Here is a 13,015-nt window from a genome sequence, read left to right on the forward strand (position 1 = left end):
AGCCATATTTCCAGGGTTCCTTTCAATCTGATACACAGTTTGCACAGTTCATGTATATTCAGTTCTCAACATCAGCATTGTGACCAACCGGTTGCTCTTTTCTGAACTTTCTGTGTTTCTACAGCTTTCTAATACTCGAAGAGCATGACAAAACCCTAGATTCATTCTTGGATCTGCAATAGAGAGGGGCAGAATCCCCTCAATGATCCAAAATGTAACGTTTCTGCATATGAAGTCACAATCATGTTCTTTCTTAAATTAGTTAAAATTAAATTAGTTAAACAGCTAAAACTCAGTGATAAAATTCCAAAACTTGCATAATTGGGACCTAAATCTTTGAATAGCATTCATAAATGCCATTGAATACACAAGTTCTATTGGATTTTAAGCAGAAAGTTTTTTAAAAATCACAAAAGCTATTTACAATATAAACACTAACGACAGTGCACACAAAGTATTTAGATAATAGACCATATAGTCAGGACTGATATAGTCAAGACTGTAGTAGGGATGGGTTGAGAAGAGCACCCAAAGGAGATAAATATCCCTGATCTTTGCCAGCTGCTACTTCACCCACTGCCACCCAAAAACTGGAGCTGGACATCTGCAGCAGTGAGGTAAGTAGGAGACAGCTGTGGCTGCAAAGTACCTGAGATGGGAACCCAGAACCAAAGTGCCTTGATATGGGCCTGGTTACCAAGGCTGACCAGACTTGAACCTTTTAAATTTTCTTTTTGTTTATTATGCTGCCAAACAACTACTTTGTTCTACAGAAATGGTTTTAGCTATTTCTAAGACCAAGATTACTGGAAAACAGAGCTGCATCCAAACACTGTGGATGAATGAAGAGAAGCAGGGCAGCACAACTGTGTGACTGTTCTCATTTCACATGAGGGAACACTACACAGGGCAATGCTAACGGGGAGGGCCAAAATCTCTCAGTCAGTCCCCTTGTAAAATTTGCCCTTGGGAAAAGGCAGATCACTAAACACTTTAAAGTAACAATGATAACTATTTCTTACGCATCAATAAGCCTTAATATGAACATAAGGTCTTACACAAGTATAATCCTGAGGCTAGAGAGCTATTTAAGCTATTTAAAACCCCATATAACTCTGGGCAAGTTCTAAATTTTGAAAAATCACTTGGAATTTGTTCAAGACCTGTCTCAAATGTCTCTGATTTTGCCACTGGTACTGTTAATGTTCCCAAGTGGCAAAACACTTCCTAAACCCATCTACACTCACCAATGTAGTTATGCAAAACTGAAGATTTAAGAAAGCTCCAAAATTTTGGAGGTGTGGGGTTTTTTTGTTGTTGTTGTTTTTTAAGGCAGTTGTCCTTTCAGGCTTTCAGATGCATCAGAATCTAGAAATCAACCACTATTTACAACTTTACAGAACATACAGAATATATACCCTTCTGGTTGTGCAAGACTACCAAAATATTTGTATGAAGCACTAACATCTCACATCAATGATCAATACTTAATGAAAGACTGCAACTTTTTAGAGAGGAAAATACAAAGCTAAATGATCTGCAAATAATGTCAAACCTGAGAAAAAGCTGAGGATGCTGCTATAAAGGTATGTTTAAATTCCTTACGTGTTATAATGTAATCTTGTGTAAGAGTCTCTGCTTGTCTCTCTTTTCGTTTTGTTTTGACCACGCATAATTTTGCTCCCCTAGGAGGAAACATACAGCAGTTCAGTTGGTCTGTTTATGTCAAACAGAAACCATTTTTTATTCAAGACATAGTCTCAACAAAATTATATAGCACGTTAAATATTAATGAATGTGTGTATCTTTGCCTGTCCATGCACATGTGAAGGAGGGTAGAGAGATCAGTGTTTCTGTTATAGAGCAGTTTGTATGACATGCGGAAATAAGGGTGGAAGATTCATTTCACACTTCATTTGTCCACAGTACTTGTGGCGTGCACATTGAAAGTGCCTCTCTCCAAACACGGGCAATGATTTGCTCCCAGTTCTCTTCCTAAGCAGCAGAGGCGGCAGTTATCTAACTAGCGGTGTCTGTAACGCTGCAGCAGGAAAGACTGCATAATTATGCCTGGCTGCAGCAGGACTGGTAATAAATAAACTGGTGGTATTTTCCTCCTCATGACAAGTGCCAGGAAACAAACTGGGCACAAAACTGAGATAGGGCTCTTGTGGTCTGTGCCGAGGAGACTCAGGCTGGCCTCTGGAGAGGGGTCCAAACAATGATGACCAACTCTCTTGTTCTCTAAATTGACGAAGACCAGAAAAACACACCTTATTTCTGATAATCTGGCAAATCAGAGTTTATCTTCACATCCAAGTGTCCAGGTCACAGTAAGTATCCAGAAACTGTGAACTGTAACACAGTATGGTTTTGGATACCAGTGAAACAAAGGTGAGCGCATATAGGGGAAGAACATCTTATTCATACCACTTAGTACAGATGAAGTGTGCCTCTCCCCTCTGCTGCCAGGAAGGAAGCATGCCCCAGTTCTCCAGCCAATCCAGACGGTAAAAGCAAATTAATTGCAAAAGAAGTATTTATAGACTAGTTAAGTCCTCCTCTTTTCATTCCAGGCTGACAAGTCACCTTCTGATGAATCACTACCACCTTTTCATTAAATGTACAGGCAAAATCCACACGGGGGGGAGAAGACTAGAAGAAAGATGGGAATGTGCTTCCTTGGTTTGCCCCTTCTCAAATTGGGTCTTCCAGTGTTACTTCACAGACACTGAAGTTTAAGCTAATGATTTTGAACAAGAATTTTACTTCAGAAAAAAAAAAAAAGACATCAAAAATATGACTAAATACAATAAGTATCCTTTCAATAACAGCACATCAGCAACCTCCAAGAGATCAGATGAAAAGTTGGTTATTCTTACTGCAGATTTCATGCAATTAAAAAATGAAAATGTTTGTAAATTCAGGTAGAACAGCCAGCATACTGCACCATGAAAAGCCCAGAGGAAAATGTGCCGCTTTTCAGAAACAAACTGTTTTGTTGTTTTTTTTTTTCTTTCTACTGTTACTAAATAAGTTAAACTCTGCAAAACAGATGTTACTAAACCAGTTTTTCTTATTTCTTAGTATAATCATAGAACCACAGAATCAGGCTAAATTTGAGAAAAAAATAATGTTCTTAATCATTAATCACGATTACGTACCTCTGGCTTTTGACAGGATCATAGTACACTTTGGCCAAACCATTTCCTGTACCAACCATGATCTGGTTCAGCTTGGGATGCCAAAGGCAACGCACAACACTCTGAAATAAAGCAACATATTGATAGTTAGTTGGTGATTCATCTAGATCTTAGAATTAATATTCATATTGTCAAATAGTGGATCAAAGTCACAATGCAGCAGGAACAAGCTTAAGCACATGAACAAATATGTGAATGTATAAAAGTTCCTCTCCAGAGCAGAATACAATGTAAAAGGAGTGACAACACATGGATGTAGGCAGAGAAGGAAGTACAAATTGGTGGCAGCGTGATAACCAGTAGTTTCCACAGGCTAACTGCTCCAGGGTCTTCGTGGGTATAATGCAAATGGCAAGTTAAAGGGGGATTTGAGGGAGAACAATGCAGTGCTTCAGATACAGCAATGCAGGCCTTCACGACTTTTGCACTTTTATTTTCAATTCTTAATTCTTCCACCCTGTTCTGTATCTGTTTTTCCCTTCTTCTTACACATGCTGACCTTTCACTCACTGACTGCAGAAACGGAAGAGTTGCTGATTTTCACTCTTGGTTCTTTCTTCCTTACAACAGCCATAAGGACTCGGTATTTGATGCCAATGTCTCACAGCTCTGTCACCCTTCTGGTCAGCAGAGAAACTCATTTTCAGACATTAAGAGTACTGTTCTTCTACAGACACAGCATGATTCTCCATGTGGCTCTGAATCTCCATGTGACTACTGTATTCAGTCTGATTTAGCAGACCAGCACAGAAACTCTGTAAGACTCGAGCTTCTGACTCAAGAGAGCCAAAGAAGTGGGCACAATCTGCCATGAAGGACAATACATCTTAACACAAATGCAAAACCTGTATGTGCATCTGACTAACTAGGGGAAAAAAAGTATCTATTTTTGAGAGCTAGTAACTCTTTAAAGGGATACTGTCCAAGTCTGAAGACAGGTCTTTACAGTGTTTGTGTTACCTATGTAATAAATGCATGCAGAGCTAGCAGGATGCACCATCCTGTCAGTATTTCACTAAACAATGATCTTTTTTCTAGTCCTTTTCCCCACCCCAAGCTTACTACTTCTCCTTTCTCAAAAAACAGGAATAGACTCTTCTCAAAGTGAATTAATAATTCAATATTCCACCGCTATCATCCATCTATCATTAAAGTATCTATAGATATACGTTTTTCCTTTTTACATAATACAGCACATGAAATTGACAAAATGGGAACCACTAATATCTTAACAAGAGAAATACAGCAAAGCTAAAACATAATTAGGGGTGTGATACAGCCCTATAACTTGGGAGATGAGATCATCTAATCTGGAAGAGAATGGTTATGTACCAGCTCTAGTGACTCCTGAATCACTTCCCATCTCATGTTCTCCCATTTCTGGTTTGGTCCAGATCCCTTTTTTTTTTTTGAATGTTATGAGGCACAGAACATGAAAAGATTCTGAAGCCCATTCAGCCACCATGAATCAGAACTTCATTTTACTACAAGATGATGGATGACTCTCTTCTGAGCTGTTTTTCTGCTTTGTGTTCTTATTTAAAAAGAAAAATTGAGTGAGACGAGTTTACATGAATCAACTGACCATTCTTTACAAGGTTCCTCTGTAAAACAAATGTATATGTCTTCTACAAAGACATATATAAGACATTATACCTTCTCATTTACTTACAGGTACAAATAAACCTGGCTTGCTTATTATGAGACAACTAAAGGACAATCTTTTTACAGGTAACTCTGAAGTACAAAGTAGAATTCTGATAATGCATTACGTCCATGTCCCTGCCACAACCGACCAAAATAACCAATACAGGGTTGCTAATAAGTTGTTTGATTTAAGTAAGAGATTCTTACATACTGTTATGTAATGCTCAAAATGCTACGGTAACTCTAAAACACACAAAGCTAATAACAAATGTTGAAGGTCAAAGGTGGGTGGCCTTTTCTTTTATTAATATTTATTGCATGTGTTTAGCCAGCCTTTTTAAACTTTGTAGTTAATGTGGTCCTCCACTTTCTACTGTCAAGTAGATGTATTTTATAGCATGGTACTGGATACCAGCCAACAAAAACAAAGCCTAGACAGCGTGGCTCAAGCACTGATGGGGATTGCTACGTTTCTAACTTGTCAAACATGCAGAGCACACTTAAAACCATCATGGCACATGCTCCAAAGCAGGCAAAAGAAACTGCCATTAAATGCAGCCCTATAAATCTTATAAAACCGTAAAACGTCTCCAGAATATAATTTGTTGAAAACTGAACAAATACAAGCTCTGAATATGCATGTAATTTCATTAATCCACTGACATATAAACCTACTTTGTAAGAAATAATAAAAACTACTTACGCAATTTTCAGATTATTTTAGAAATGGGCAATATTTTAAAAAGACCAAAATACTGAATTCCTGAACTAAAATCCTAATAGTTTTTCCCAGTCATATAATCCTAAATAAGTAAAAGTTCTAAAAAACTATACAACAAAGGGATCATTGTAGACTAGGTCTCAACTGTGGGAGTGAGGAGGAAAGGGGAATCTTTATCATACAAAAATAATTAGTTCTTAAAGAGCATTTATGCTTTGATGCCTCTAACTTTCCTACTGTTTACACTTATAATAACTCAGGTAGACATCTTTATCACTGGAAATGCTAAACATCAAATTCCACCTCAAAGAAAGTCCTACCTCCCAGCTCTCCAGGCAAATAAGAGTGTTAACAGCAGGAAAATAAAGTGTTTTCCTGTCTTAGCTACCTATGCACATAGGTAAATACCCACCTACTGACACTGAATTTTACACCATTACAGAATGGTTGTGGTTGGAAGAGAGCTCTGAAGATCATCTAATTCAACCTCCCTGCTCCGAGCATGGTCAACTACTACAGGTGGCTCAGGACATTGTCCAGTTTGCTTTTGAGTATTTCCAAGGCTGGAGACTCTACAGCCTCTCTGGGCAAGCTGTTTCAATGTACGAACACCCTCACCATTAAAAAAAAAAAACAAAAAACCAAATAAACGAACAACCAAACAAAACAAAACCCCCAAACCTTTTTTTTATGTTTAAGTGGAATTTCCTGTAATTAGTTTTGTGCCTATTGCCTCTTGTCCTGCCACTGGGCACCACTGAGCTTTGCTTTATCTGCTTCACCCTCCTGTCCCCCTTCAAGTATTTATACGTAAGATCGCCGCATCTCCTCTTCTCCAGGCTGCGTGATCCCAGCTCTCTCAGCCTCTCCTTCTGTACCAGATACTCCAAGCCTTAATCACCTTTGCAGCCCTTCACTGGACTCACTCTAATACGTTCATTTCTCTTGGACTGGGAGCTCAGAACTGGACCCAGCACTACAGATGTGTCTCACCAGGGCTGTGCAGAAGGGAATAATGGTCTCCCTCGATCTGCTGGCAATGCTCTTTTGCCTGATGCAAATGCCCATGGGCTTCTTGCTGCCACTTTCTGTTTCTCTGAGATGGAAAGGGCATCTGCCATTCCACAACCACTTTTTAAGAATAACTTGTTTCATTTTAAGGTTGTGCCCTGCAATGGAACCCAACACAGACAATTTAATTGCCCCTGTGACAGGAGCTCAGGCTGGAAGCAATAACCTCAGCAGTTAAGAGCAAACCGCAAGCTCTCACTCCACTTACCAAGGTGTTTTCATGCTTGGTAAGAGAAGTAAAAGAGCAGGGAATTAAGTTGCCTAACATTGCTTTATGGAAATCTAACACAAAAGACTTGACTAACCGTAAGTACTGGTTGTAAGGAAATCCTGTGGATGACAGCTTCAAGACTCAGAAAATACGAACACCAGAACAACAACAAAAAACTTCAGTTAACTAATTCTAGATTCAAACATTCAACACAGAAAGACTTAACCTGTTTCTGATAACATTTAAAGCTGAAACAAGACAAATCTACGTAGACTCTGAAATCCAAAGAATTCCAGGTCATATCTCAGCTTTGCAAATGGAAAATAATGTCTTATTATAACAAATAAGAATAATAAAATGTAGAACGTATCATCACATAAACATCTTCATCATATGAAAAAATTATTTCTGTAATGGCTGGATGTTTTGGACAGTACATCTTTGGAGCATGAAGTCCTGGAATCCTGTCATAAAAATGCTGAAAACAATTTTATCCATGGAACTGATGTGGCCAGCTTCGTGACTGTAAGATCTGAAAATACAGCACTTGCAAAAGACAATTTACTAGTAACGACTTAAAAGTTGTTTGGTACTTTTGCTGTTGCAAAAGCATTAAGTTCTTCAAACGAAATCAATCTGAAAAGCGTTTGGCAATGTCTATTGCATATACACACACAGTAGCCTGCATTGGGAAATACTGGGAAAAGATTGTGAAAATATTTTTGTGAAGTCAGGCAGGAAAAATATTAAAAATGTTAATAGAAACACCCCACATTTACCTTCTTCATTGTCACTGTGAAAGAGGTTAGAACAGATTCAGTGGGTGTTATTAATAGCAGGCCTTTGTAATTATTTTCAGGTAACAGATTGTCTTGTAATACTGACTTAAACTGAAAGTCAATTAAGAAATTATCTACACAATTTTAAAGACATCTTTTTTTGCAATCTGGATGAAACTGTTTATCTTCTTAAACAACTGCATAATAAAATACAGACATATTACTGATTGTTATTAAAACTAGCCATACCTTTTTCTAAAGTCAATATACTACTGTTTTAAATAGAAAATACGAATTCCCCAAACAATATATAATTTTTACTTTATTTTTAAACTAAGCACTATACTCACTTCAGACTTCCAGTTCTTTTAAAATCAACTCCAGTTTTAGAAAATTTTACGTATAATAACTTAAAAGCTTAATAATATGTGGTAATCTTAAAATGTAAAACTCAAATACATAGAAAGGTGGCAGGCAAAAATGATGATATCGCTATTCCCTCGTGTGCTATTCCATCCGCATTTCTTCTGAGACATGTGCAGTCCCAGCTCACGTGCAATTCTGGGGTGGTTCATAAACAGTCTCACCCCTCTAAGAACAATCTGTTCTCAGCTGTGTGTTTCTCTTTGTTTCATATAAGCAGAGCTATTGCTGCAGGTAAACAGTAAACTACACCAAATAATTTTTTTGTTTGGTTATTCTCCAGCTGGGTTAGCTCATTAGGCAACTACATGGATGGCTTTGCCGGTACTATGCATGTAACAGTGCTTTGATGGGATTCAACAGCAGTGCCTCTAAATGAGAGCCTGAAACATAATTTTCAGTAACACAGAATGGGACATTTATTCTGGCCTAGAAATATACCCCTGTGTTTAACAGGCAAAGTGAAGAATAACTGAAGCAGATTTCTCAGCAAGCAAAAGCTAATTACCTCAACTGAAACTGTCCAGAGCACTTGGGTAACACCCCGACAGGAGTAAACAATGCAGAGAGGGCATTTTACAAGGTCAGCAAGAAAAGATTAAAATGATTTGTGGCATAGGAATGGAAAATTCACCCCTAAGATGGAACCATGAAGCTGGTAAGGTCATAAAACTACAGACTGATGTCAAGGATTGAAAGAATTCTCCTGGATCTTTGCTTATAAAATGGTTCAAGACTGGAGCAGCAAAGGCAAGATTCAGTTCCCTGTGGCCCACACTTTAGGTAAAAACATAGTGTTACAGCATGGACAGAGCGGATCCAGGATGGGAAGAGCAGTCTCAGGGGGTCAGTACAGGTCGGAGGCAGGAGGGCGAAGAAAGGTTAATAAATTCTAGTAAGAGGGACTGGGAAGGGTTAAAGACGTTTCACATTGGTAAGAGGGACTGGCAGAGATTATGGGGGTTGTGAGAAGCTTCAGAGGGGATGCACTATGGAAAATATAAATAAAGCATATTACAAAAAAACCTGAGCAAATACAGCAAACGTTCCTAGTTCTTACATATTATTGAGAATGTAGGCTTCACATAAATGTCACTTCTTATGCCTATAATATTTTTCTGCCACATTCCAGAGCCTAAGCAGTCACTTAATCTCGCTAATATCTTTTGAATCTACCAAAATGTAAGGTTGCCCATTATGTAACAAAATAAGGAGAGCATATATAAAGAATGCCTCTTGAAAGTATTACTCACCTCTATCTTCTCTCACTCTGCTGTAAGAGAGCTAGGGAAAACTAAGGTTTCCCTCCATCGCTGCCTTCTTGTATTCCTGTACTAACATCTTACACATCTGTGAGCTGAAGCTGTACAAAAGCATTGATTTCCTGTTTTTTGCATTTCAGTTGAAACTTTGACTGATATCCAACAAAATGTAACTACCTTTGTATGTATACAAACCCCAAGATAATAGCCAATCTTTCCTTGTTAGCAAAATTTTATTAAACAGACATGTATGTGTATATGCATATACTGATCTAATGGAGTATGGAGGTCATCATTTGCTGCACAACTAGCATGATAACAAGTTTCACCATTTTCCAAAAAAATTCCAAGGACTTTCATATTTTTGACATAAATAGGAATCACCATACACGTCTGAAGCACTTAGATCAATGGGGCCATACTCTTTCCTTGCTACTGCAGAATAAAAAGTAAATTAGAGGGGGCATATTTTACAATAATGTTTTAATTTCTTTTCCCTCCTTCAGGAGGTCTTAGTGCTTCTCAATCAGGCATTGTTTGCTTTGGGAACAATCCCTCCTCCCTACAGACAGTTAAGTTTTAAGGTTAAATACCATGCATTTGTCCTCAAAAATGAGCATTTCGTGTGAAGTGTATTTTCAGATAATGCTTATACATTCACTCCAAAATGCCAGAATTGATTATTCAGTTATCTGCAGCTATCAGACTTTTAAGCTAAGTGCACTAAATTAATGTCTGCTCCCATGGCTATTAGCAAAAACTGTTTAAAGTACAGACAAACAAATGTGGTAAATGGAGAAGATGCATCTATCTACTTCCACACCTACAGAAAACTACCTGAGAGGGTGGAAATCTCTACTGAATGATGCTGACATACAGCTAACATTGGTACTATCTCTGTGGTGAGCGTGCAGGGAACATCCCGCTTGTAAACCGGAAAAAGTGAAAGTGATTTCCTTGCAAATTACCACTAGAAAAAAGTACTACTAATACCAGATAAATACTGAAAATGGAAAGGGAACATGCTAATCTTAGGTTTTCACACATCTTTAACTGTTGAAGCAAGAATTCACGGGGTTTTGACGTTTCCTTCACGTGATGTTTCCACTGATTTAAAAAAAAAAGCTTGTTAAAATTTAGATAAAGTTCTGTAATCCTAAGGTGAAGTTGCTGATGTTTTGACAGTTATGTTTGGAAATCAGGTGCAAGTAAGAGAGCGTAGACCTGACTCTCAGCTAACACAATCCTTCCATAGAGCGGCAGGCTTTTCTCCTGGAAATTGCCTACAGTCATAAATCCTTAAATCAATAGAAATCAGTGCAAAAGTAACGCTTTGTCTCCTTACTTTGCTATTGGCAAGGTCAGAGCACAAGAGATGAAATGTCCCAGTGCTTTAGCAGGAAAGAATAAACACCAGCGGAGGGAAGTGAAGATCTTAGGTGGGACTTACTTCACCAAACTTAAGATGTCCACACCTCTAATCTTTAGAGGTCTACTCTTTAAATGCCTACAAACTTTCACCTCCCTTTATAGTTAACAGAGAGAAATAAGCATTTTATAATGGCCTTCATCTAACCTATTTTAGATATCTATTTCAGGATGAGATAAAATCACAGTCTGGATGTGTTTATTTTTCTCTGTTGATTAGAAAAGGCGCCTAGGGTGACTGGATCAGTTGTAGACATCTATATTTGGTCAGGTGAATCCCTGCAGCCTATAACGGCCAAAATAACTATATAAGAAAAAAAGAAAACTAACGGGGATCTATATTACAGCATGTTGTGCTACTTACATAAAGCTCTGCAGTTCAAGGATAAAGGATCTTGGAAGCCAAATTAAATACTCGTAGTGCAGAAAGAATACAGCAGATACAAACTCTTAAAACCGACCAACAAATCTTTAGAATCCTAACTTGAAAGATCAGGTCTAGCTCTGGAGATACTTAAAAACTGAATGGGGATAAACCAGAAACAAACACAGCCTGTGTTCACCCTTATTGCTTACCCCTTTCCTAACCTACAATCTAATAAATAATTCCTTCAAAATCTGTTCTGAAGCTATACAATAAAAAAGTGACAGCAAAAGCTGCTGCTCTAAGAAAATATTTTTGGTTAGGAAAAGAAAAACTTAAACAAACCTTCTCTTTTTCCTATGTGTAAGCTTTGCATCAGTGGCCATGACGGTATATGATGGGTTCTGTTTGAACAGCGCTGCTCAGATTTGCTGTACTTGGCTGTCCAGACAGCCAGATAAGCAGCATGTCAGCAGGGAAGATAGTGAACGTGTAAAATGACATTCTGACCGTGGTCTTGGACTCTGTAAGGACAGGTCACCACAGCAGCGGCCAAATGGGGCTTTTCTGACTGAACTGAGTATTTATCTTAACTGTAATTTTTACAAATTCCAACATTGCTGAAAAAAACCCCAAAGCAGTCTGTCAAAATCAGTGCAAATATACATGCAACTAGTTTATTTAGCACATCTATTCTGTCTTTTCTCCTGTAAAATCCCTACATATTCATGGTGAAGAACTGCTTGTGCAATGCTGTATCTTTTAAACATGTAGGAGCTTAAAACATAACTAAGCAGTACTACTTAGAAAACCTAACTGCTTATTACTTTTTTTTTTTTAAGAAACAGTAATTACGTTTCAAATTAACATTACCTGTTAACTAAGCCTATAGTCACATTACATTATCTTTGTATTCGAGAGGGCTAAGCAATTTCAAGCTTGTTCTGGAGTGAGGAATCAAATCTGTGTGCCTTCCAGCTTAATTTTTTATAGTTCTGCAACTTGCACATTAAGTCCATCTTACTTTAGTGATATGTCTTCCCAGAAGAGAAGGGAAACATACAAAGTTATTTCAGAAAAAACTGTACTTATTTCAAAGGATTTCTACATCTTTAAATGAAACACTGAAATATTTGAATGCTAATAGCTAAAGACAGCTTCCCACTACCACAAAATATTTCAGTGATTGTTCCCCATCCCTGCTTGGCTACTGCTGCTTTTAAACAACTTTTGTAATTAGGAAAGATATTAAGCAGTGGCTTTCAAGCTTTTCCATTTTAAAATGAAGGTGTGGAACCATTTAGAAACTTCAGATACTTAGACTGCTGTACAGGGGATACAAATCTAATCTTCGTACAAATCTTCATGGACATGTTTGAAGTGGCCCACAGTTTCCATGAACTGAAAACTTCTCTGCAACTGCTTATGAAATACGTCCCAGCAAGAATGCACACACTACTTGTTAAAAAAGAGGAAAAATGCCTCAGAATATACTAAAAATCTCATGATGCTGGGCTGCAGGAAAGGCCCATAAGCATTCTAACTTACAGGCAGGCAAGTGACTCCTGCCTGTCTTCAAAATCTCAAAGCTTCAAAAAGAAACACTTGTTTCCTCCCCCTCATGCCCTCATACGCTCTAAAGTTCAGAAGCAGGCTAAAAGAGTTTTAAGCAAATGTTTCAGCACATTTTTCCCCAAATGTACAAAGAGGTATTTTCTCTCCAATTTCTATGCAACTGGAATTTAAAGGCAAAATTTAAAAAAAAAAAAAAAAAAAAAAAAAAAAAAGGCAATCCTACCTGCAGAAATACCACTATTTCTACATAATAATCAAGGATCATTAATAATGATGGTTGAAATGCAGAATGGAAAGTAAAATCAACTGATAAAGTTAGCAAAGTAAGGAA

The 13,015-nt window shown here is 37.7% G+C and overlaps 1 protein-coding gene across 1 annotated transcript in view; it reads right to left on the reverse strand.

Annotated features, from left to right (window-relative positions):
• Window positions 1-13,015, reverse strand: part of WDR70 (WD repeat domain 70) — a gene marked incomplete at its 5' end in the record, with an annotated part of 57,394 nt that overhangs the window by 9,298 nt on the left and 35,081 nt on the right. The window contains 2 exons of the mRNA XM_009585869.1: window positions 1,606-1,685; window positions 3,165-3,265. Coding sequence (XP_009584164.1) covers window positions 1,606-1,685; window positions 3,165-3,265 — 181 coding nt within the window. The remainder of the gene's footprint in view (window positions 1-1,605; window positions 1,686-3,164; window positions 3,266-13,015) is intronic.

This window comes from Fulmarus glacialis, unplaced genomic scaffold (assembly GCF_000690835.1).
Source record: "Fulmarus glacialis isolate BGI_N327 unplaced genomic scaffold, ASM69083v1 scaffold5079, whole genome shotgun sequence".
Classification (NCBI taxonomy): Eukaryota; Metazoa; Chordata; class Aves; order Procellariiformes; family Procellariidae; genus Fulmarus; species Fulmarus glacialis.